Source organism: Vanacampus margaritifer, chromosome 3 (assembly GCF_051991255.1).
Source record: "Vanacampus margaritifer isolate UIUO_Vmar chromosome 3, RoL_Vmar_1.0, whole genome shotgun sequence".
NCBI lineage: Eukaryota > Metazoa > Chordata > Actinopteri > Syngnathiformes > Syngnathidae > Vanacampus > Vanacampus margaritifer.
The window spans coordinates 21,545,074-21,569,162 of record NC_135434.1 but is presented as its reverse complement, the minus strand read 5'-3'; the positions used below and the strand labels follow the sequence as shown (position 1 = coordinate 21,569,162).

The following is a 24,089-nucleotide window of genomic DNA, read 5'->3' as shown; positions in this document are numbered from 1 at the left end:
TTTTTTTAACAAAGCAAATCTGGTGATCGTGTATAGGTGTAATCATGAGGGAATGAGAATTGAAAAATCTAGTAAAATGTCACACCCAGCAAAAGGAGAACTAATTTGAGTTGACTGATTGTCAGGACTCAGGAATAAGTAAATACTAAATAAAATTGCAATCAGTCACCCAGGCAGAATGCCTTAAAGAGTTTTTCTCTCTCTCTCTTTTTAAAGGAGCATTAGAGTTGCCATGTACTGTATGCTCACCACCCACGAACAAGCCATCAGTGCATTATTAAAAGCAATCTTAAACCTGCTCCATCCATTATTTCTGCACCCAGATCTGCAAAATAACTGCATTACAGCTCACTTAACACATACAACATCAAAAAGTTGGGTAGCCATTTTCCAAGCCATGTGTTTGTATATTTATCTGAGGTGTGTGGTCTATTCCCATGTTTACATTGTATAGTTCAGCGCCAGTGATTACAATTAAGCAGCTCTTATCCCTGGACATAATCAAGGCACACCAGAATGTTGAGGCCTGTCTAATCCTACTGCGGCACACAGAGCCGGGTCTGAGGGTGGAGGGAGGGACATATAGGGATGTGGACATGATGAAAGATGAGCAAAAAGGCAGGTCCTATTCAACTGTGTACAGTATCTACAATAAGTTACAAACAACAGATATTGCAAGCACAACACACTATGTATATTTGGATGGATGTCTGTATGTGCTTTGCAAGTGGAGGTGTACATATTCCACATACAGTAGGGACAGGACGGACATTCTGGAGAGGAATTGATGTATTTGTTGAGTGTAGTGTCTATACAAAGACAAAATGTCAAGCAGTACGGTCAACAAAAGCCATCTCTACAGCGCATCAACTCCTCTGTTGCTCGTCCGCTGCCAGCCTCTTCCTCACCCCGTTAGGCATACCAACAGCCGAAGAGATTTAGCCCTAACTAGCCAGCTAGCTAGGATGCTACATGCAGCAGGCCTGTGGAACCAGGATCCACCTACAGCACGAAAAGGCACATACTCTTGTACTCTTTGTCTTTTCCGTTGCCTCACGTCATATTGTGCTGAATTTTGGGAAACGTATGTATAAAACAAATATAGACCCGGTTATTAAATTACAGAAAAAAATGATTGGAATATTAATTAGGTTGGTAACAGAGAATCAATTAATCGATTATTTGAAGGATCTGGTAGTTTATAATGTATGGATATTGTGGATTTGAAGATATTGGAAATGCTTTTTCGTGTAGTGAACAATAGCCTACGTGTTTGTATTCAGAATTTCTTTACATTAAGAGAAGTAAACTGGAACTGAAGGGGGGTATTTATGTGTGAAGTGAGGACCAACATAAAATACAGATGTGTTTCATTTTTGGATGTAAAATTGTTAAATGGACTTGATGCATTGAAGCTGTGTACAGTACTTCTGTGTTGGGGTTTAAGAACAATTTTGAATATAAATTTCATGCTTACAGTGCCATTGATAAAATGTAAAACATGTAGGAATTATAATGTGTATTGGGTAGTATTTTTATAAATTTTTTTAGCATTGCTGTTGGAATTTTAGGTGATTCACGAGACACTACTGGATAGGCAATAATAAGTCTGGTGCTTCAGCCTATTCCTTTTTCAGTTATCAATTGATTTGTTCAAAACAATGTTTGTGTTTTCTTTTCTGTATTATGTATGGAACCGAAATAAACTATTCATTCATAACTGACCCGGGTTGCATCTTTGGCCACAGCACGGCAAGGTATCCTTTAAAAAAATAATAATAATATTTTTCTGGAGTTAGAAACGGCAGCCAAAATGTCCGGTTCAAACTCATACATACTGTAGTTTTCAAATAAGCACATTTGAGGCTTTGTAAAGTGCTTTGAGTACCCGTATGATGGGGCTGAAGTGCTATATAAGTGGCCTCCATCCTCCATTCATTATTATGGATTTTTTTATTTGTTGGGACTATGATTCAAACCCATTTGGAAGCGATTCATTGCTGTCAATATGAATAGTGAAAGCTCTAATGGGTAGATTTTATTGTACCATGCACAGATTCAAGAGACGCAGCAGAATGAACCAGCAAAATAGCCTCAGAACAGAACCACCCATCCTCCTCTAGTCAATTTTTTACATCACCATTGTTGGGTTTTCATTTGGAATACCAACAATTTTGTCCTTGTGAATGTGTCCAACACCTGCTACAGAATCTAGTCCAAATCCACAAAAAGCTGCTCGATGGTGGCTGGAAGTCAGCAGAAGTGAACAAAATACAAAGAAGTAGCAGCCAAAATAAAATGTTAAACATCTAACAACCAACTCTTCAGCTCGGTCATCCACCTGGTTACTGGCGATCATCTCTGACTAAACATGGCACTGAAGCACTTGGTAATATTAGCAAAAATTCTTGGACTGAGTCTTTTCTGATGGGAATATCTGTTCTACTTATTTCGTGGCAAGTCTTCCTCTGCTTTAAGTAAAAATGTAACAAACAAAAATAAATAAATAAAAACAGGCATAAGACACATGCAGAGTTAACGTTTTGATTCTGGCAAGAATTAGGCCTAGTGGAGTGATTATTGTCATCTTTAGTGATGGTAGCGAAAGGCGCAGCATACATCATGCATGGTATGACATGAAATTATATATGATGATTGTTCAAACCAACCCAAAAATCGTTTGAGCTATTCATTAATTGAATTCATTGAATCTTACAGTTCAATCATTACTATATTGGTCCATCCCAGACAAAGACCTGAGTTATCCCGTAGCAATAGAAGCAATGTGGAGCAAGTGCCAAAACAACAGAGCTGTGCCAGCATGGCCAGCCAAAGGGGGTGTGCGGCTGGAGGGCCGGGGAGCTTGGAAGTGCATGTTAATCACGTTAGGATCAGGAGGATGAGCGCTGCAGGTGTCAGACACACAAAGGGACATTCACTCTGGGTCCCTACTTGTTTTCCATGACTGCTCAATATCACAAGTCACTTCAATTTGGCACACAAAAAAATCTCATCTGTGATGACAATCACACAAAATGTCCTCCTCATATGTGCACCATAACTCAAATTGTGTACATCTAATGTGTGCATGTTGTTATAGCACTGGACAAAAATGGTGTTTCAAAGGTTTTGGCAATACACCCAATCGGCCTCACGTCCGCAGACCACATGTAACCAAACTAACCAGGACCTCCACAACAAGCAATTTCACCTCCAAGATCGTCTCAGACCAGCCTACCGCAACAATGAGTTTGCATAACCAAAGAATTTCTGCAAAGCTGTTCTCGGGGGTCTCGACCTGACTGCAGTTCGTCACCGTATTTGAACATCAATGGGCAAATTCTCACGTTGAAGAAGTGTTCTCTTCATAGATGAATCCTGGTTTACACTTTACAGAGCAGATATCACAGAGTGGTTTGCTGATGTCAACGTTGGAATGGGCCGGCATATGATATGTCATTGACAATAAATACAGGCACATTTTAGATATCGTGATATCACCTCATTTTGCAGCATGATAATACATGGCCCCATGTTGCAAGGATCTGTGCACAATTCATAGAAGCTGAAAACATCTCACGTCTTGCGTGGGGGCCATTGTACTCACTTCCACCCACTAAACATGTTTGGGATGTTCTGGATCATCGTATACGACAGCGTGTTCCACTTCCTACCAATATCTAGTAACAATTTGGAATTTGCAGAGCCATTGAAGGGAAGTAGACCAAAGGCGACAACTCTATGCAAATCATCTTGGGAAAATAATAAGTGATCACAAATACAGGCTTGGACAGATTTGGGAACAATATTTCAGAAAAAGTCTTATGTATTAATAGATCTTTGAGCTTTTAGCTCATAAAGAAATGCTAGCAAAATCCAGTGTCTAAACTATATTTTTATTCCATTAACTGTAGATGTGGTATTCATCAAGCCCAAGACAAACACTTCAAGTATTAAGTACTCAATGGTGTAATGCAAATAATATGGCAAATTGATAATAGCATTCTTGTAGTAATAATGCTGCTGCTCAACAACCCCCATGCAACCTTGCTAATGAAATGCTACGCTGAACATGAAACTGTAATGAGCTAGGAACAACGCTAACATGAATAACATTAACAGTTGCTCGCATTGTAGAGCATAATATTTATAGTGATATGCAAAGGGGTGTTCTAATAGTCTCCTTTATAGCAGACAAGGAACAATAACAAGGTCAAAACTTTTCTAATGGGTCACAAACCATTAAGTACCTAATGGAAATGAGATGTATTTTGTTGTGACCTTCCTGTTCACTTGGGATGCTTTAGTTAGTTTAGCGCTGTTCAATGATGCAGTGGTCTACCATCACTTTTTGATCAGCAATGCTTACCAAATCATTTGGTGTAGCGTACATACACTTTGCGCGTTTGCCAACCGTATTTAAACTGTAGACGTTGTCTTTCCGTGGCTTAACTCTTTTACTGCCACACGTTATCCAAAAAACAACCTCGACAGTGCCAGCCAATTTTGAGCATTTTAACTCATCTTTCAAGGCAAACAGAATATTATGTGCTTTGACTATATAAACATGAAAATTTGCGTTCTATTCTTTCATTAGAGAAAAAAGTATGTTTCTACCTTATTCCATTCTTTAGTAATCACCATTTGAAAATAGTTAATTTGAATGACATTGAGCAAAAACAGTGACTTTGACACTAACATTTTTTGTTTAGTGACGCTTTGTGAATTAGATTTAATGTGACAAAGGCTTTCATTCAGGCAATCATTCACGTCATCCTTGAAAACGTTCTATTTCATCAGATTTGTCATGTTACAGTGTAATTCCATACTACCAGGAGCCCATTGAAAAGAGATACAATGCTGCCATCTACTGGCCATACTTGGTGGCTTTTTTGTGATTTTTAAACCCATTCACAAAAGGAGCGCTGCGCAACAAGTTCCATTTCCCATTGAGAGAAAAAAACGTAGTAAACATCAATAAACGTTCTTGGCAACATTCATTTTGATTTTAGTATACGTCTTTACACGTTTTGGGCGGTAAAAGAGTTAAGAATGACACATTTTCGCACAGCCAAGCTCCCAAGTCATGGACAGTAATACTAACTAGTTCTTGTTGAAAGAAATTAAACAAGACATGTCTGCAAAACTTCCTGAATTGCACATGAATTAAAACCATGGGTCAACCAAACCATTAAATCTAGGTTAAAAAGAAACATCAATTAATACTAGAGCTGTGCATGAATCGATGTTGCACGCCAAAACAATAACGCTAACCAGTGCGTAGCTTACAGTGTCATTTCAATTGTCAATTCAACTGTTAAGCAGATAGCCAATAACACCCAGCTAAGTAGTCTATCAACAGCTTTGTTTACTCGCTGTTGGCCTTTCTCATCGTCCTAGGAAGGGAGACGAAATACAAAAATGCCTACTTTAGCTTAGTGCTAGCTAGCAGCTGGTACAATGCAAGCTGATGGATTTAAAATTGGTCCAAAAGAAGATTTCTGTCATTGGGTGGGTACAGTGAGGAATCCTGGAGGTTAAAGAAGTAAGTTATTTTAAACACATTTCCGTAGGTTTACACAAATGAGTGTGTGTGTGTGAGTGTGTCTTTGTACACTCGGATGTCTTCACAAAAGTGAATATGAGGCTTGCTAAAGTGCTTTGGGCAACATATGGTGTAGATAAAGCACCATATAAGTGTCATATGTCTAAGTGTCTCCATTTTCCATTATGATCCAATTGGATTTTTCTTTTTTGGGATTATGACATGCCAAACAACAAATTGTGACCCATTCGAGCTGACACAAAACTCGTTGATTAACTCATTCACTGCCATCGACGGCAATAGACATCAAAAATTAATTTGAACTAATTTTTCCCCACTTTTGTTTAAAAAGAGTATGAATACCTAGAATATTTTTTATTGTATTAGAACAGATATAAAATTTGTGATTAATCGTGTGTTAACTAGTGAAGTCATGCGATTAATTACGATTACAAATTTTAATCACCTGATGCCCCTAATTTTTTTAAATAATATTTTCTTTAAAAAAAAAGAAAAGAAAAAAGATTATTTGAAAAAATTATAAATAAATAAAGAAAATATTATTTTTAAAAAATTAGGGGCATCAGGTGATTAAAATTTGTAATCGTAATTAATCGCATGACTTCACTAGTTAACTCAAGATTAATCACAAATTTTATATCTGTTCTAACTGTACAAAAAAGAAATTCTAGGCTTTGATACGGTTGTTAACAAAAATAGAAAAAAATGTTAAACTAATTCAGTTCAAATTAATATTTGACGTCTATTGCTGTCAATGGCAGTGAATGAGTTAAGCGGCAAACAAATAGCGAAGGGTACTTCTGGGTGCGAGTCCAAGCTCTAATTAATAAAGCATGTGATGCGACCATCAAACCCTTCAGCATGGTGTTACAGCTGTGCTGTGGCAAGTGCAACCTGTAAACTGACGTAACTTTGCCAGAGCGTTCATGGTGTGTGTTCAGGCAGGTGTGTCAATGATAAGTGACAGTGAGGGAGCAATTAGGAAACTATTAGTTCTGCCTCAACCTGCACTACATTATGAGACAGTAACAAAGAGTAAATTGACACAGGAGAAAGCACCAACTTGAGAGTGTTGAATATTCCCTTGCCATTGTAACAAGGGAAGTAACTCTCTGTCAACCAATAATAAAAAGGCTCCATCATGCCTGTCTCCAACCTAACACAAGGATTTGTAAGACTTCTTCTCTAATACATGCCTCTTTCAATACATTAAACAAACATTGCATCACATAGTGCTTTTCCACAATGAAAAGCAGGGTCAACAAACATGACACACACGCACACACAAACTGCCGCTGCAAGGAGAAGAAAATATATGACTATTCTCAGGATCCAAGACTGACAGAGACCTTAGAAAATAGTATTTTCAATTTGTGGCATTGATGAGGTGGGGCGCCGGGGGATATGTTTTTCCCTGGCTGCACCCGTGCGCACACAAACAGCAGCATGACTGTATGATTGACAGAATGATGATAAAACTGTCAGGAAACACCATTGATGAGGAAACACTCGAGGCAGAGTAAAGCTGACATGAATAAAAGATAGCTAAAGAACAAAGAAAAAACAGTAAGCATAATTTAAAAAAAAATTTTTTTTAAAAATACAACAGCTACATAAATAATAGTACTATCTGTTTGATATATAATGCTTTACTAAATAAATACACTCAAATACCGGATAAGAAAAAAAAAAGTAGACTGACAGACCTACAGTCTGATGGACAGATATACACTATCAAGCAAAATTGAACTAAAAGCCAAACTTATGAGGTCGCTATGTAGTTATTGGGTTTGCTTTTCAAAATTCTGGCTGAGTTCTGACTGATGATGACATTCCCAAGTGGGAGCACTTAAAAGTTCTAAAGAATAGTTCCAAAGTTGTGGAAATCTATCGATATGCTTAAGTAAAATTATTAGTCTGTGAGATAGGATTGAAACAAAAGTCTGTTTAAACTGAGAAAATAATCACAGGACCAAAGGCTACACTCAAAGTCCTCTCAGGTCGTTCATGACAAGTACACTCAAGTGCAGTGGGAACAGATCTGAAACACAGGTTGATTGTTTTATCTGGGAAATAACATCAGCAAATGCCTGGTGGTGTCTGCAGTTGAGTAAATCATCATCGCGGACACTAGTTGGTCAAATGCAATAGCCATTTGACAGTTAACTCAAAAGAAATATGATTAATTTTAGTCAAATTGTATAGTCTTGAAAAATAACATGCAAAATGACATGCTATAGAAAATATGTTTTTTTTTGGCTGTTAGTCAGTTCTTAAAAACATCTGGCCTGATTTCATTCTCATTGATAAAGGGGCCAAGGGAAAACTTCTTGCTCTGAATATTTATGGGGAAAAAAAGGATTTTCTTCAACAGGGATACGTACTGTAAAATTATCATTCAGATGTGTTTTGCAAGAAAAATTGCCTGGATACGCTTGATCCCTGAGATGTTCTTCCATGCCCTGCAACAGCTGTTTGAGTTTGAAGAGAAACAACTGAGACAAAAGAAGGTATTCAGTCTGTTCTATTTGGTCATCTAATGAAGGAACATGATGTTAATTATGAAAAATCATGATTCCGGTCCAAAATAGGAAGTATTAAAAGCATTTCACATTGGTGTGAGACACAGTCTGTCATGTCTTGTGAATACAAATACTGCTAACATATCTTGAATCTGTACCATCCATACTTTTACCATTGCGAATGCAATATGACAGCCACATGCAAGCAATGCATGAGGATGCTTGACATTTTTGAATGATGCTCAAATAACCCTGATGGTGCCATGACTTATCGGGTCACGCTCCAATAATACGCACAATAGATCTGACATTAACCAGCTTTTATTGTGCATTCAAATCAGAATGAGTAACTATGCCACAGAACTGACAGTTTCAAATACCACAGCTTCTTCAGGGACAGCATCGTTCTCAGTAATTTAGCACATTAAAGACCTCAAGGTTGAACGTAGCCTCAAGTCATATCAGTACCACAACAAAAATGACATTTTAACCTTTAAGATGGGACAATGGTGACACGAGGTGGGGATGATGAAAGCCTGAAGACAAAACCATCTAGATTAAAAGCAGTTTTCTGCCATAGATAGTCACCTCTTTTTTCTAGTTTCTGGGGTTACAAAATATTTAAGAAGGCAAATAATGTTCAGTGACACCTGTAATAAATTAATGAAAGATTATCTTTGGGGGGGAACAAAAAGCCCTTATGATTGTGTTAATAACACGTGTTAAAATAGTTATCAAGCATCTAGATCATAAGAGTGACCTAACATGGGTGCTAAAGCAATGTTTTAATTCTTCTTATCAAAGCCTGAGAACTCACCAATTGTTCTAACATAGTACAATTCAATGCAGGCCACAGAATGTGGGGTTTGACTGAAGCTCAATAAGAAGTGGTTGTAAATTAAGTGCTCGAGCACGTTAATTGAATGCATGCATCCCTCCACTTGAAAGCCGGGTATGAAACGAAAATGGTGCGAGTATGCAGATAACTTCATTTAGAGCCTTTTCAAGGTTTGGTCTTCAGTCATTTGTGCACATTAGTCTGAATAAGACACTATAACATAAACATCTGCCACTGACAGACATAATTACATGCAACCTAAGATTATTCATAGAAACTCATTTAAACGTAAAGAGCAAAATTACGTAAATAATAAGGAATTTAATTATTTGCAGCTCGTTTCCAAAATGTAGAACAATTAGGGAAATTAGCCCGCAAATTAATATACTTCTATTGTAAGCTACCTAGCTACAAAACAAAACATTTTCCCGTGACACATTAATGAGTAGGGATGTGACAAAAGCGTACAGCGAATCAAGATGCATCATTGCCTTTCCAATATAGTTCACAATTGCATTCACAACGCCCCCTTGTTATAGTGAGTTGTAAAGCACAGATCCAACTTGGTGCTGCAAGCTCAAGCTGTATAGCTCAATAGGCACATGGAATTGCGCGACAACGCAATGTGCTGCACGGCTTTTACCTCAGTTTGTCCAGTCCATCCTCCTTTACGGACGAGATGAGAGCCTGCGAGATGATGAGCAGTAGTCCGGTGGCTAGAATGATTACGCTTTTCGTATGCAGTTTAGCTGCTGCGGACCTTCTCTGTCAACCTCACTAATCTCAGATATTGGTGCGTTCACTTGCCTTCGGTGTAATGCGGTACTTGCACAAAAACGCCCGAAAACGTTCAAGCACTGAGTGAAAAGTTGTAACTTGGTTACATTGGTGAATAATTGCTAATTAATGAGGGTGGTGTCGCGTGGCCTCTATCCACTCTCATCCAAAACAGAGGATGCTGTCGGGCACAGACAGTGTCTCCGCCCATCGCCACCCGCACAGAATTGGAGCAAGCGTTGAATTGCAAAATACTGAACTATGTCGTCAGGGGGGGGGAATCATTAAGTCACTCTTCTGACTGTTTATTATTATAGTTGCTTTTTTTCTATTGGTGAGAATTCACTCGGCCAGCGTATTTATAGGGGGGGGGGGGGGAATTAAAATAAAATCTACAGTTCTTCATGATCCCCCTGCTTGCATGCAGTCCTTCCTTCTTGATTCTGATTTTTAGTGATCAATGTTGAGGCCTCTATTAGAAGGGTCACCCAGGAATCACAGGAGTAGCCCGCAGGCCAGTTCTAAAAATAGTTCACCAGTGATGAGACAGTATGATTTCCTAGGAATGTTGTAAATATATATATAATTTGAAAGTGAACAGAGATGAATAGAAATCAAGTGTTGTAGGTTGATATCTACCTGTTTCATAACAATTTATTCACATAAATTAAGATAAGATGAGTTGTGACTCACGATGAATAACTCACTATATGGTGACGCCTGACTGACAAGCAGAAAGTCACAACAAAAACATTTACAACAATGAGTGTTTCTGTTTACGATAATAAATATATCATTAATGTATGAAAATGTTATAAATTTAACATAAATGCATGAAAATGTTTTTGCATTTTTCCCCAAAATAAAAGACAGCCACAGATTCTACAGTAACAGCAATAAATATTTTCCAGTCAAATTTAAGTTGAAAAATCTAGCTATTGTTTGTTTGTTTGCTTATTTGTTTGCTTGTTTGTTTGTTTGTTTGTTCCTCATTTTGAGATATGTGATGAGATGAGATGTGCTATACATGTTATGAAAAGTGCCAATATGTTGTATGCCTCAGTATTGTGTTACAGGAATGTGTCTTCTGACAGCATCATGCATGAACTTCGATGTAATTTACACTCTACTAACTTGTTTGGATAATATTTGACCATTTAATAAGCCATCATTTTGAAAAATACAGGTATTTCCAACCATATTTTAAAAGCTGCAATTCTTTTATTTTGGTAATTACAGGACCCGGAAATAAAATTGTGTTCACGTTACTACTGCGATTGAACCCCTGATCAGTGGACTGAACTGGCCAATCAGCGACCTTGGAAGGAAAAGATGCGCTCGTTTTATGTACCTATAGTTAACGGTGGACGTCAAGTGCGGGCTGTAGCTATCACACACGATACATAAAACGGGAGGGAGTCATAATTAAATCGAGATCACCTCTGGGAATGCTACCTGCCTTGGGCAGTAGAGAAGCGGTATTAGACAGTAGTAAATAAACTTTTGCACTGCACCGGCGATCATTCCAGAGGGTTACTACGGTGAGTCTTATTTTGCACACAGGGATGACTACAAAATATGCTTTATTTGTTTCCATAAATAATATTGCAGTGTTGGCCCTAATTTCGCTAACGTTAGCTGGCGCCGCTGATCGTCAAAGCTATTAAAATATACGTGTAGTCTGGAATTGTAATTATACTGTGTGTAACATTGTAACTTCAAATACTTCAATCCATACATAATCGCAACCATGCCTCGCTCGTGTGGTGCTTGAGGCCAAAAGGTTAATTTGTTAGTATTAGCACCGAAAATACTACGTATGTTGGCTTATCCTTATACCGAAATAAAATATAATGCTAACCTCGATTGCCTGTCAAGTCTTGTCACATCTATATTCATAGTTACAGTAATCTACGTAGTTCTTGACTTGCATTGTATTTGTAGTCTAATTGTGTGACAAAATCGTAAAACCTTTTGTTAGTGTGTGTAACGCTGGCTACTGTAAATATTATTACCAGTTCCAAAACATTGCAGTCTGTCTTTAAACTTGTCACCACAAAACATACTGTGATTGGAGTTCATCAGTTCAAATGAACATTGTCATGAGGGTGCTCTGACACAGCAACTCCAATTGAATAGGTCCACGTATTGTACGTTTATACTGTGCAAGTCATTATATAGAAATTTTCAAGTTCAACACCCTATAACTAAACCCTAAGCCCAACCATCCTAAATGTTTGTTTGTTTTTTCCTTGTTGTTGCTGTTGTCTTCCTTCTGGCAGACATGACCAGCTTTTGAAGGTGGACTGAGTAAAATCCTGTCATCAATCTCCCACAACATCCATGTGTATCATTTTTATTAAATTTGACCCCCGGCCTGCATCAAAAAATGCCTACAGGTAACTTTCCATTTTGTATTGTTTATACTTATTACAGTCTCAAGAGAAAGTCCATTTATATACATTTTCTATGATGTGAACCAAATTTTTTAATGAACTAGTTAAGTTCATAATTTATTTTTTATTTTATTTTTACCAAAAATGAACTACATTAGTTCATCGTTAAAGTTCATTTGCGATGTTTTTTTTAGTTTTCTCCTTGTAGTATAAGAAGAGAAAACCTGGCACATTTAGATTAAAAGCAATGTCCAATTAATACTACAAAATAATTCCAAACAAGCAGATGTAGTGGGACACTTGACTTTGACGGTATTCATTAGATTCCACTTGACTTTGATTTGTGAAGCCATGCTGTTTACATTTGAAAATGAGAATTTTCAAGAGAGCACGGCTTTTTGTCTTTGAAAGAAAAGTTATTAACCCGGCAGCCCCAAAAACCATTATGCGATGATGTGGAATGCTTCTGAGGTTACCTTATGAAGCACGTACATGTCATGATGGAAGAGCCGAAGGCAATTACATTAGATTTAAGGATTATGTTTTAAAAAAAGAGAATGGTACCATGTAACTCAAAGATAACAGATAAAACAACTACATCTAACTTCATCAGTCACTGTAAACAAATACAATGTGATATGATTATTAGGGCTGTTTGGGCTTGACACATTTGGGTGTCCAACATGATTCGCCCCATGCTCATTATTTATTATTTAATTATTTGTTTTTCACCTCATTGGTACCTTGGTGGCCCATTTCTACAGCTACAGCATGCGGTTAGCTAGCTAGCGGCACTACACTACACCCCGAGAAATGCATTGTCCCTCTTCTACTACAAATTACACAACAGCTCAGTGTCATTTCCAAGTGTTCTGTATTCTGTGTTAATTAGGCTACCGTAATATGCTGAAAAGCAAAGCATTGTTGGATTTACAACTAGTAGGAAATATGTAACCAAATGTCTGTCGTGAAGTATAAGTATGAATAACGTGTGTCACTGTGTTTAATAAAGAATTCACTTTCCTCTAAGTGTCTCTGTTGTGGACCTCCGACACAACGCCAAGGCGGTCATGTATTTGACGAGCCTGCCACCCGTTTTTGTGGCGCGCGGAAGCCTATTAGCCTGTGAGCTAGCTGGTGGCTAGTGCTGCTGGTCATGGCGTGGCAAAGCCCCATGATGACTCGGGCTATATTTCAGCCACCACCTTAAGCAAATATGTGGTCGCAGCTCAAATTTCAGAGCTCAACTGTTCTTGGTCTCAGTTTTTGTACATTTCCCCCAAAATCCCCTGTGAATCAATCTTTGGTGGGCATAGCAAGATCAACCAATCAGAGGGGTAAACCTAACAGACTGTCAGAGGATGGAAAAATATGGACATCACTGTGAGCCTTGACGAAGGTGGTGAATCTGTAATTTGATTGTAAAAATAAGACAGCCATTTCAATGGTAACGGTATGTGTCTTGGACAAATTTACTTTTACATGGTAATACGTAGAAGCTGAAATTTTATTGGTCATCACAAATGACTGGATGGAGACACACATTATGAAATAAAGACTGTTGGGGATAAATGATAACCATTTCATGTAAATTGCAAACGTAGGTCTGTGCTTCTCTGAGTGATTGGTTCAACAGAGAAGGCCTTGAAGGCATTATTGGAGATGTAGTTTATGTTAATCATACTGTTGATTAGAACTACATAATAATTAAAATTGTGAATTTCTTGAATGGAATTTGCCCCCTGCATTTAGCCCACACAGTGAACACTGGAATAGATGCTATCATATTGAGTCGACTGATGAAAGTCTGTACTACTAGTATACAGACTTACATTGGACTTCACATTAGACTCCGGTGGACAACGTAATTTTTTGATGACAATTTAATGATAGTGATGTAATATACTTGATACTCTTGTATTGTATCTCACCTAATGTAGTGTTGACAATGTTGTTGGTACTGTTGTAAGTAGAAAGTAAATGTGACCTTTCAGTGAGCAATGCAGACGTGTGCACTATTGCACAATGAGCCATCTGTATGAGTTAGGGTATGATGTGGAGCCAGGCTTTATTTTAATCCCCCAAACGCTGAGAGCCAACGTCCTACCTGGAAAAAGTCCATCTCTGTCCTTGTCTCTGGGATTCTGACCCTGCCTAAGGAGATCAGATCAGAGGTGTTTGTGCACTGACTCAAACATCAACCCGGGGAAAGGTGAAGCGTAGTTTGTCCTCATTCAGTAACAGCAGTGCTATATATAGACCAGTAGTTACAACTGAATTAATGTGCAATTCTCAAGACTGCTGAATGTTTTACAAAGAAATGTTAAAGTTGTAGCAAGTCTCTGACTCATTATAGAGAAGACATCCACTAAGAAAAAAAATCAGTGAACATTACTGGACTGATTATCAATCAGTCACTAACTGATATGTCCTTACTTATTTCCAGATCTATGGTGAAAAATCCCCAAACGCATCTTGTATGTGACATCATTAGAATTTGGCCATTTTTAGCGCCACGCTAACAAGCTATCATGATTAGCCCTTGATTGCTACAGGTTGACCTCTATTAGATCATTTGGGGATGATTTTCTTCTCAGTAAGGTTTATGCTCCCGTTGCCCAAGAATAATGAGGGGCCCTAATGCAGCCACTGTAAATTCTTGAGAATAAGAAAATCATCCAAAATAAAGGGCAGGTATAAAAAAAAAAAATGTCCAAGGAAAAAAAGACAATTTGTTACATTGACTGTATAGATGTTTACCGGCACCTCAGGGTTGTGAAAAAAGTGTACTTCCATGCCAATATGATATGTAATGTATGTCTAGTCTAATGTTGAAAATTTGTATAAAAGATAACTTTAGCTATTCACTGTAAAACCAAGAGCATCGCGTATGCAGCCAAATTAACTCATTCACTGCCATTGACGGCTATAGACGTAAAAAATTCATTTGAACTATTTCTATTAGTTTAACATTTTTTTCCCACGTTTGTTAACAAGAGTATGAAAACCTAGAAAAAAAATTGTTGTACATTTAGAACAGATATAAAATTTGTGATTAATCATGAGTTAACTAGTGAATTTATGCGATTAATTATGATTTTTTTTTTTAATTAATTGCCCGACGCCCCTAATTTTTAATAATCTTTTCTTTAAAAATAAAAAGATTGTTTAAAAAAATCAATTTAAAACAAGAAAGAAGAAAAGATTATTAAGAATTAGGAGCGACGGGCGATTAAATTTTTTCGTAATTAATCACATGACTTCGCTAGTTAACTCACGATTAATCACAAATTTTATATCTGTTCTAAATGTACAATTTTTTTCCTAAGTTTTCATACTCTTGTTAACAAAAGTGGAAAAAATGTTAAACTAATAGAAATAGTTCAAATGAATTATTTCGACGTCTATAGCCGTCACTGGCAGTGAATGAGTTAATTGTTATACTGTAGTATTCACCAATATTATTTTTGTCTTCAATGCCCAACTTTCAAACGGGCGACAGCACTCAGTCCGGCAGGCACAATGCCTCCGCTCAAATAAAATAAAAAAGGTTTATTTATTGTCTGTGTGTAGCACAGCCAGATGATTGTGGCTCTGGTTCATGCTTTATAATACTGCAAAACGTTTTGGTGCTCCTATGCATGGGCGCCTGATTCAGCCACACACGCCCTTCTGGCACTCGTGGGCAATGACCAAAGCAGTGAAAAACAGGGTGACTCTCAACCATCATGTATTATAGTGCATAGTGAGACTGTGTTGGATGGAGTGTTAAAACTATGCACTCGCGTAGAACAAGATGAAACTGATGCTAGCAATGCTAGCAAATAGGAGAACCATATTAGTACGGAAGGAAAAAGATGTTTTTGAATGGCGATTTGAAGGTGGGTTCACTGTTAAACATTTGAAGTTGCATGTACAATTATGATATAAAGGCGAGTGAATACCTTGTGAGGTTCGGTCAGTGGTGATGATGCACTTAAGTTCACTCTAGAAATGTATCCAAATGGCTGACTGAATCAGCAAAGATACTAACAAGATGACTGCTCTCTCCCAAGGCTAATTTTGGCTGCCAACAGAGATGAGTTTTACAACAGACCATCGAAGGCTGCAGACTTCTGGGGAGCCAATAGTGACATTCTCAGTGGTAAGTCATGCAAAATTAGAAGCAAGAAAATCACAAGTGTAGCTCAGCAATCAATCTATCGCATTCCACCAGGCCACACCTGTAAAGATTCTTTGGATTCATAGAATTGCTGTAGCCACAGAGACGGGTCACAAGTTCATTTGCATTCGATTTTTGTCTTAGCGACCATACTTAAAATTAGGCATGTTGTGGTATCAGATTTTCTATAGTACGTTAAGGTAAGAATACATTTAGCCTGGTTATTTTTGCTGCATTATTTTTCTTTATTTCATTAGATAATAAAAATGTGTTTTTAGGTACATGTTAAATATCACAATAATATCAATATTGCAATATTACACCCGTATGGCATATTGCTTCTTTTTCCAATATCATACAAGTTTGTAACCCTATTACATTAGTAAACATGTAGGGCTAACATTTTGGTAGTGTGGTACATTAACATTAGTCTCACTGATTTGTGCTATAAAGCTTTACCTTATCCTTAACCTTAGCTTTACCTTTGGTCCTAGCGGCTTGATACTAGGTGTCTTTCGTGTTTCAATCTAAAATGCTCCCAAACTTTCACCATTTTTCTCACATGTTTCTTCTTGCCAGAAGAAAGGAAACTTAAAACCAAAAGGCCTAAATAAAGCCAAATTAAATATTAAAATATTTTTCTTTCATTTTCATATAAGATAAATTCATTGTATTAATTCCCCATTTTGTTGTGATTTTTTTTTTTTAAGTGCAGACCTAATGTACTTTATATTGCATTTATTGTGACCCAGGTTTGCACCCTGATGAGTAATTGTCTTTGCTAAGGTCAGCTGACAACGTTAAATAGGCAGACGATGTTTGTGCCTTTGGTATTTTAGATTTAGATTTAGATTTAGATTTTGAATGGCATGTCAAATTCAAGTAAGTCCTGTGGCTATGTCTCCACATAGTTGGAGAATTTGCACACACACACAAAAACACTTTTTGACCTCTCCTTGACTGCAGCTTTATTCAAGACTAAATAGCTTTAAATCATAAACGAATAGTCTCTCTTGCACCCCAGAATCAAATTCTCCACTCTGTCACGGGACATTCCCTTCTGTACTAAACTATATTTAATTGACTAATGTTCAATACACATTCTCGCAAAGAGGAATCAATCATCCTTTTCTTTCTTCTGGAGGAGGAAATGCACAGATAGCATCCTTGTCCCTTTTGTATAATAGACGGGTCAGGACTTGAGCCCTGGGTCCTTAATTGATGTCTGCTTTTATGCGATGTGACAGGAAATAATGGCACTGCCTTATCGGCGGGACTGGGGGGAGGTCCTGAAGGAGATGTAGCATGACGAGACGAGAAGTAAGCTACGGCTCCCAGTGGGATTGAGCTAGCTTTCTGTTCACCTTTTAGAGCAGTAAGATCATTTGGCTCTACTGGTCACTGTCAGCTTAAGTGGCCTGTCTTTATTGATCACCAGCAACTGCAGTTGACTTAAATGACCTTTCCTTTCCCCTGCCTGTCATGTCAAGTCAGGAAATGTGCCATGGCGAAAGCACATTTATTGATTTATATATATTTTTCATGATTGCAAGAAGATTAATGCTGTGCATCACATGTCAGGTGGATAGTCCAATTTAATTCGATATTCAGGGATACGCACAAAGGAAGCACAGGTTCACTGTAAATATACAGACTTAATGAGCCACTAACGTGGGGGCCGTTGTAGTAAACTGCGTCAATTAAGCTGATTGCACAGTCCCTTACAGGAAGCCTTTAAATTCATCCTGTGAGGTGGGGGGTGGAAAAAAATGTGCACTAAGCCTCAAGCAACTTTCACCTTTAATGATTTGGAATTTCATCCAGCTCAGAATTCTTTGCTGTTTTTTTTGCATTTCATTTGTGTTCTAATGCAAACCAGCTGTGTGTAACAGACATCAAACAAATGATGAAATAATTGTGGAAAATATAAACAAGTAATCTGAATCTGAATATGACACTACAAAGCGTTGGTATTATTTTATGCAAGAAATGGTGCTTTTTTTTTGGATAAAGATTCTTGCATGTATGTCCCACAAATCAGGTCTAGACCTGGAATATGGTAAAGAAGGAGGGTCATGGCTGGGGATCACCAAAAACGGGAGGCTAGCTGCAATCACAAACTACCTGGAAGGACGGCCCAATCCAGATGCGCAAGGAAGAGGTCATATTTATTTTGGTTGTTGGTTTTAGTGTATAATTTTCAGAGTACTGTAATAGAATTACAATCGATCATTACCATTCCACAGGTTCCCTTGTTTCCAACTACCTTGTAGACAAGGAGTTGGACTGCTACTCCTACCTAAAGAAGGTCTCAACAGAAAGTCACCTGTATAACGGCTTCAACCTTCTCACAGCAGAGTTCAAGTAAGTAAACTATTTGCTGAGTGGATTAGTTGGACTTTCACCAAACCACATCCCAAAAATCAAGTTTTGGCAAAGTTTTCAATAAGTTTCTGCTCTTAAAAAGTGTTCTGCATTTTAACGATGTGCTGAGGGCACTCACACAAGTCAGACTCGTTCCAGAGAGGGTAAAGGGAAATGTTTTGTTTTTTTTAGTTCCGCATCCAAGACTATTTCAGATACATGCAAGGGCCACGGGCCACCGTGTCTGTGGTGTCGGGCCGCCACATACTGTAACCATAGAAGCTGGCCTGGCAGGGAATTTAAAGACGCTAGAAATCTTTAGCTGCCAAAAATTGCCCAAAAGTACATTTTCGATTTCGGCCCGAAAGACTTTAATGGCCATATCAATCCAACCAAAACAAGATGCTGTGATGAAAAACTTCAACTGGCATGCACTTGACTGGGTTAGCCTGTTGAAGTCTTTAGCTTCGGTTAGTCCAATTGCAATTCATACCAGCAATAGCATATAATACTATATGGACTGTATGCTCACATATTATTAGGACACTTTGGAAGTCGATCTTTTCATGCGTGGAAAAGTGCAAATAAAAAAAAATGCACATAAAAGCATTAAGAATGTCTAATATTTTCTTATAGGAATGTTTTCATCACGTTGACTTCAGTAAAACCTACTGTTAGCTTGAAGCTAGCTCAAACTAGCTCAAAAAGTGTACCTTCAAACATGTGTACACTTTAGAACTCTAAAGGAATGGCTGTTTAGTCTGGCCGTGACTAATTTGTAGATTGTGGTTGTCTTGCTTGTTAAGCCATTACAACCTTGATTAATAATCTATGCTCCATGTCCTACACACAAGTGATTTAGTTTTAGTCATTGCTTTCCAAGAACTCGACAGCGAGACTGGCCTTAGTGGAGCTAACGTCTTCTACTTCATACATATTTCAGCCATTTCATCTAAGATGCGCTATGCTTGATGTGATCAAGGCATAACCAACATTTCACTTTCCAAAAAGTGTTTATTCTGATTCACATCACTCTCTTTTAAATGAAAACCAAGGCATGGCTAATTTGGGATGACCATATCTTTTATGGGGTAAACACAATTGCTGTTTTTGTAGAAATAGAACTTGCGAGTAGCAGAATAGTAAAAATAGCAGTAGTAAAACAGTCTCAATGAATAGTACTTTTTTGGAGTATTCCACCCTGAGCTGGTGAACTGTGGGCTTCAGATATGCACATTCACATGCATTAAAGATTGATTGATGTGTCCTAAAATAGCAATGAATAGGAAAGAGCACATTGTTAGATGTTTACATGAAATGACAAGTGTTTTCATAGCAGAAAATGTACCCAATACCAAAGCATTCTTTAAGCAGCCAAGAAATTCCACACAAATCCAAATGTTGATGTTGGCATGATCACTTGGGCCTGTGTTTTCTTACCAAGAGGAGAGCTGGATGCCATTTTCCTACATCGATGATACCACGGAAGACATTTTTTGAACATTTTCTTTACTGATGTTAAATAGCTGACTTTCCTGCACTTTGACTTCAAAGTCATTATGCTCGTAGTGCAACTCAAAGGAGTTTTAGGTTGGCATGAAATGGTCTTAGTTTTAAAAGGAGCAAAAGCGCCCAGGACATTTTAGATTTTCCAGGGGAACTTTATCAACTGTCTCCACATTTACAGTTGGTGACACAGACATGTTTTCCATAAATGTATAATTAGAGTTTACTGACAGCATTTCTTCAAATTCCTCCAAAATGTTGCCATTTTGTCTTGTTTAGTGTTGTTTAGTGAACACAATAATAATGTTTGGATTAAAACTGAGATGTTCAAATTAATCCGTCACCCTGAGTATTTCTATACACTGAAATAATTATTTTAAAATGTTAGCAACACTGCCCCTCACAAACACTTTTACTTTCATTTGATTGTTGGTTCTTCCGACAACATGAAGGAGATAAATCTTTGAGTAGCCCTGGAAGATATACCTGATCAGAAAAAAATAAAAAATCATATTCTTTATGATTAAATGTACTGTAGAGCTTTTCCCAGACTTATGCTCCAACCGAATGCCATACATGGTGGCATTTTTTCCCGTAGAGACAAAAAATAACATGAAAAGCTACAGAGAAATCAATGTATTCTAGTTAGGCGGGCTTAGCGATTGGCAATGTAAGATGGCCGCCAGTGGCTTCACTTCTCTCGACGGTAAGTGGCATTGGTAGCCCATTCATATATAAATCCGTGCACGCAGCCTGAAACGTGATGTTATAGGTAACAAGACCAAAACAAGACACATAATCCATGGTCTTGACATTTACTATAGATCTTGCAGTATAGGTCTGATATAAATGATATTTAACCCGAGGAAAGTACCCTGCACGAAGTGTTTAAGAAACTGCTTTGCTGCTTCAATCTTGAGGACTCTTCATTTGAGGTCTCCCAACCTGCATGCTGATGACTTCACACGCAGAGATCAGCAAAAGCCTCTTTTCTGCTCTTCCCTACTCATTCTCTGTGCCTCTGCTCTGTGGCTTTGACGTCCTGCTGTTCACTCGTCAAAGCCCAAAATTGGCGCTCCGCTTCTTCTAGTTCCATTAGCAGAAACGGCTCAAATGCTTCATGTTTTCCTTCAAGCCTACAAATGATGTGTGTTTGATCATTTGAGGCATCTTGGGCATATTGCTGATTAAGGCCATGTTTTTCATTCATAGCAACCCTAGCAACGTGCTGCAATCGCACTTGAAAATAAATTGTCTGACTGCAGTAGCGATGTATTTGATGTGTTTCTTCATAATGATTCTCAGCAGTTGCTGCACATGCAATTTGCTCAGGAGGTAGGAGCTCTTGTGGAGACCGAGAGATTTCACAGTGCCAAGATTCAACCTATTATTTGTGTTCGCTGCTATAGCGACATCTAGTGGTCACTTATTACACAATGTGCCTTTTAATGGTGTTATGGATGAACTCAGAAAAGTCCGACTTCCGACCATCCTCGAATGCAGCATAAGCCCTTTGGTTCTTTTCCGTCGTTTAGCTTGAACTTTAAAATTTATTTTACGTCTATTGTCAATTTGTGACCCACACATGGGCAAATATTTTGATTTTGTCTTCCCCACTTTGATATTAAGGTAATGCTGTATTACATTTCACGTTGACTGATGCCAGTAGTTGGTCTGTCACTAAAGTGACGTGGGGAAAAAAAAGATTGGATTCTTCTTGATCGAAGGATTGAGACATGTTTTCCCCCCCTTTGTTGAGACAAAATATGTTCTCAATAACTATTCTGAGACCTTTGTATACCAGCACAGTGCATACTTGCAGTTTAACATTTGTTTATTTGTTCATTTATTATTATTTCTTGTTTTGTCCAACCCCTAATCACCCATATTTTGGTGTAAATGGCTTATCAGTGTTTTTAAGAATTTTGGGGAGTTTATTTTTTTTTTTAATTCTCTCCATTACATTTCAGTCGGCACACGGATACACGGATTTTCGCTATTTGGGGGCTAGCCCGATCCCTTATCCATCGCAAATACTTTAGTGGGGGTCCACTGTACTAAATAAATGGTCAAGGCACCTAATTATGTCTGCAGCTGTATTTTTTTTTATGTTGAATTTGACTAACATTTATACTGGGTTGTGGCCTTAATTCTCCAGCATCTGCAAATTTTAATTTCTCCTGTAATCCAGTAATACATTTACATGGCAACCAGCTGATTCTGCCTTTCACAAAAATAATTCATTCAATCAGGTGACTAATTTAACATAATCTTTTTGTATTTATTTCCGAGACCATATGTTTGTCACAGCACACATTCAGGAATATATTAGCAACTCTATCAATAAAATATATGATTTCTATTTTTTCATTTTATGATGTCCGATGTAGAACCATGCAAGATCATGTGTGTTACTATGGAAACAGAGGCGGCACTGAACCCATCCATCTAAAACCAGGTCTGTTTTTTGTGTGTGTTCATCCATGCATTTTAAATATGATTGCTGCAGAAAATGTTTTGACTTTTGCCCTCCTCTTTGCCTGTACTTTTTTTTTTTTTTTGCTGATTGCAGTGATGTATCCAATGTGCTAACCACCTCTATATTTTGCCTGTGCCGTTATACAGGAATCTACAGCTTGAGTAATTCACTTCTGGACACCCCGTGGAAGAAACTGCTGCAAGGCAAGCGGCACTTCAGCAGCATTGTCAACAACCAGTCACTGTCCTGCGATGGACTTGTGCAAGAGCTGCTGGGCGTACTTAATAATGAAGAGCTGTACGTGCAAACCAGACATACACAAATCTCAACAAACCACATCAAAATGTTTTTTATTTTTTTCACAACGACTTAACTGTATTTTAATGTAGTGCTTTAGAGGTTGTGTGCATATGTGATCATATAAAGTTGGTTGCTTTATCCGCCTTGGATCACTTTATAATAACCTGTACTAAACAGAGATTAGAAATACTTCATCAAGGCTCATGAACATGAGTCATCTTGAACATGTGAGGACTTAAGTAGCATCTTCAATACTTTGGCATTGCTACCCCTCTCAGAAAAACACACAGTTTGTCCACTTCCAAATAATTTGTACATCTTAAGTAGTTATAAATAAGAACAAAGAAAAACAAACATCTTCAGGAAGCTGTTGTATTTCTATTTTTACTTCCAGTAATTATGATTGCCACTTGATCCAATACTTGTATCCATATTGTGTAGCTGAGGTTAAACTCAGGAGATAGAAATATGTCCGTCTCACTCTAAGAACCCGTAATTGCATTATGTGTCTGTTGAACAGGAATTCGCCTGATCCCGATCAGGAGAGCCAAGGTGAAGGTTACAACAAGTCCATGATCCGGGCTCTGTCAGCCGTGTGTGTTCGCACTCCTGATTATGGCACCAGGTTGGTTACTAACACCAGATAGCAAGCATCCCCCTGGCTAAGGCTCAGATGCAAGCGCAGTCCCTGCCAGAAACCACTGCACCAAATTAAGTAAATTAATTGAATAACGTGTCCTGTTCCTGTCCTAGTTGTGTTTGCATTTTTATTTTGTTTGTTCTTTCAGGACCAATACAATTATCCTGATTGATGCAAAGGGGAACGTGACCTTCACAGAGCGAACCATGCTCAATTGTGACACAAACAACTGGTGCACCAATTCTTTCCAATTCAAGCTGCACACATGAAGACGATATGAAGGAAACTCACTTTGTGCCTCAGAGCCTTGCTGCTTTATGCATTATCACCAAATCATCATTTTGTGTCCAAGTCCCATGTCGCCATAGTAACTAATAGTAGCATTGTTGGATTCAACACAGCAGGAGCTACCACCACACTTATCAAGTCCTTATTTTTGATTAAACTGTAAATGATATCTGAACATTATTTAAAGGATTGCCAAAGATTGTTGTTGTTGTTTTTTTTTAATTATTATTATTAAAAATGTTTTGACAACA

At 37.9% G+C, this 24,089-nt stretch overlaps 2 protein-coding genes across 6 annotated transcripts in view; one reads left to right on the top strand and one right to left on the bottom strand.

Moving 5' to 3' along the window:
• arvcfb (ARVCF delta catenin family member b) overlaps window positions 1-9,853 on the bottom strand; it is a 201,064-nt gene extending 191,211 nt beyond the window's left edge. For all 5 annotated transcript variants that reach the window (XM_077560509.1, XM_077560507.1, XM_077560508.1 and 2 more), the window contains exon 1: window positions 9,570-9,853. The gene's annotated coding sequence lies outside the window, so the exon portion shown is untranslated. The remainder of the gene's footprint in view (window positions 1-9,569) is intronic.
• A 1,259-nt stretch (window positions 9,854-11,112) lies between these two features.
• On the top strand, window positions 11,113-24,089 carry tango2 (transport and golgi organization 2 homolog (Drosophila)). The gene is made up of 9 exons (XM_077562521.1): window positions 11,113-11,244; window positions 11,986-12,102; window positions 16,155-16,243; window positions 18,303-18,422; window positions 18,508-18,625; window positions 22,522-22,589; window positions 22,757-22,907; window positions 23,431-23,535; window positions 23,699-24,089. The coding sequence occupies exons 2-9, from the start codon at window positions 12,047-12,049 to the stop codon at window positions 23,817-23,819; spliced, it is 828 nt and encodes a 275-aa protein (XP_077418647.1). The 5' UTR covers window positions 11,113-11,244; window positions 11,986-12,046; the 3' UTR covers window positions 23,820-24,089.

Coding starts and splice junctions, on each gene's coding strand:
- tango2 (XM_077562521.1), top strand. CDS start 12,047: ATGTGTATCATTTTTATTAAATTTGACCCCCGGCCTGCATCAAAAAAT. Junction 18,423..18,507: donor TCCAGATGCGCAAGGAAGAG/GTCATATTTATT, acceptor ACCATTCCACAG/GTTCCCTTGTTTCCAACTAC. Junction 23,536..23,698: donor ACTCCTGATTATGGCACCAG/GTTGGTTACTAA, acceptor TTGTTCTTTCAG/GACCAATACAATTATCCTGA.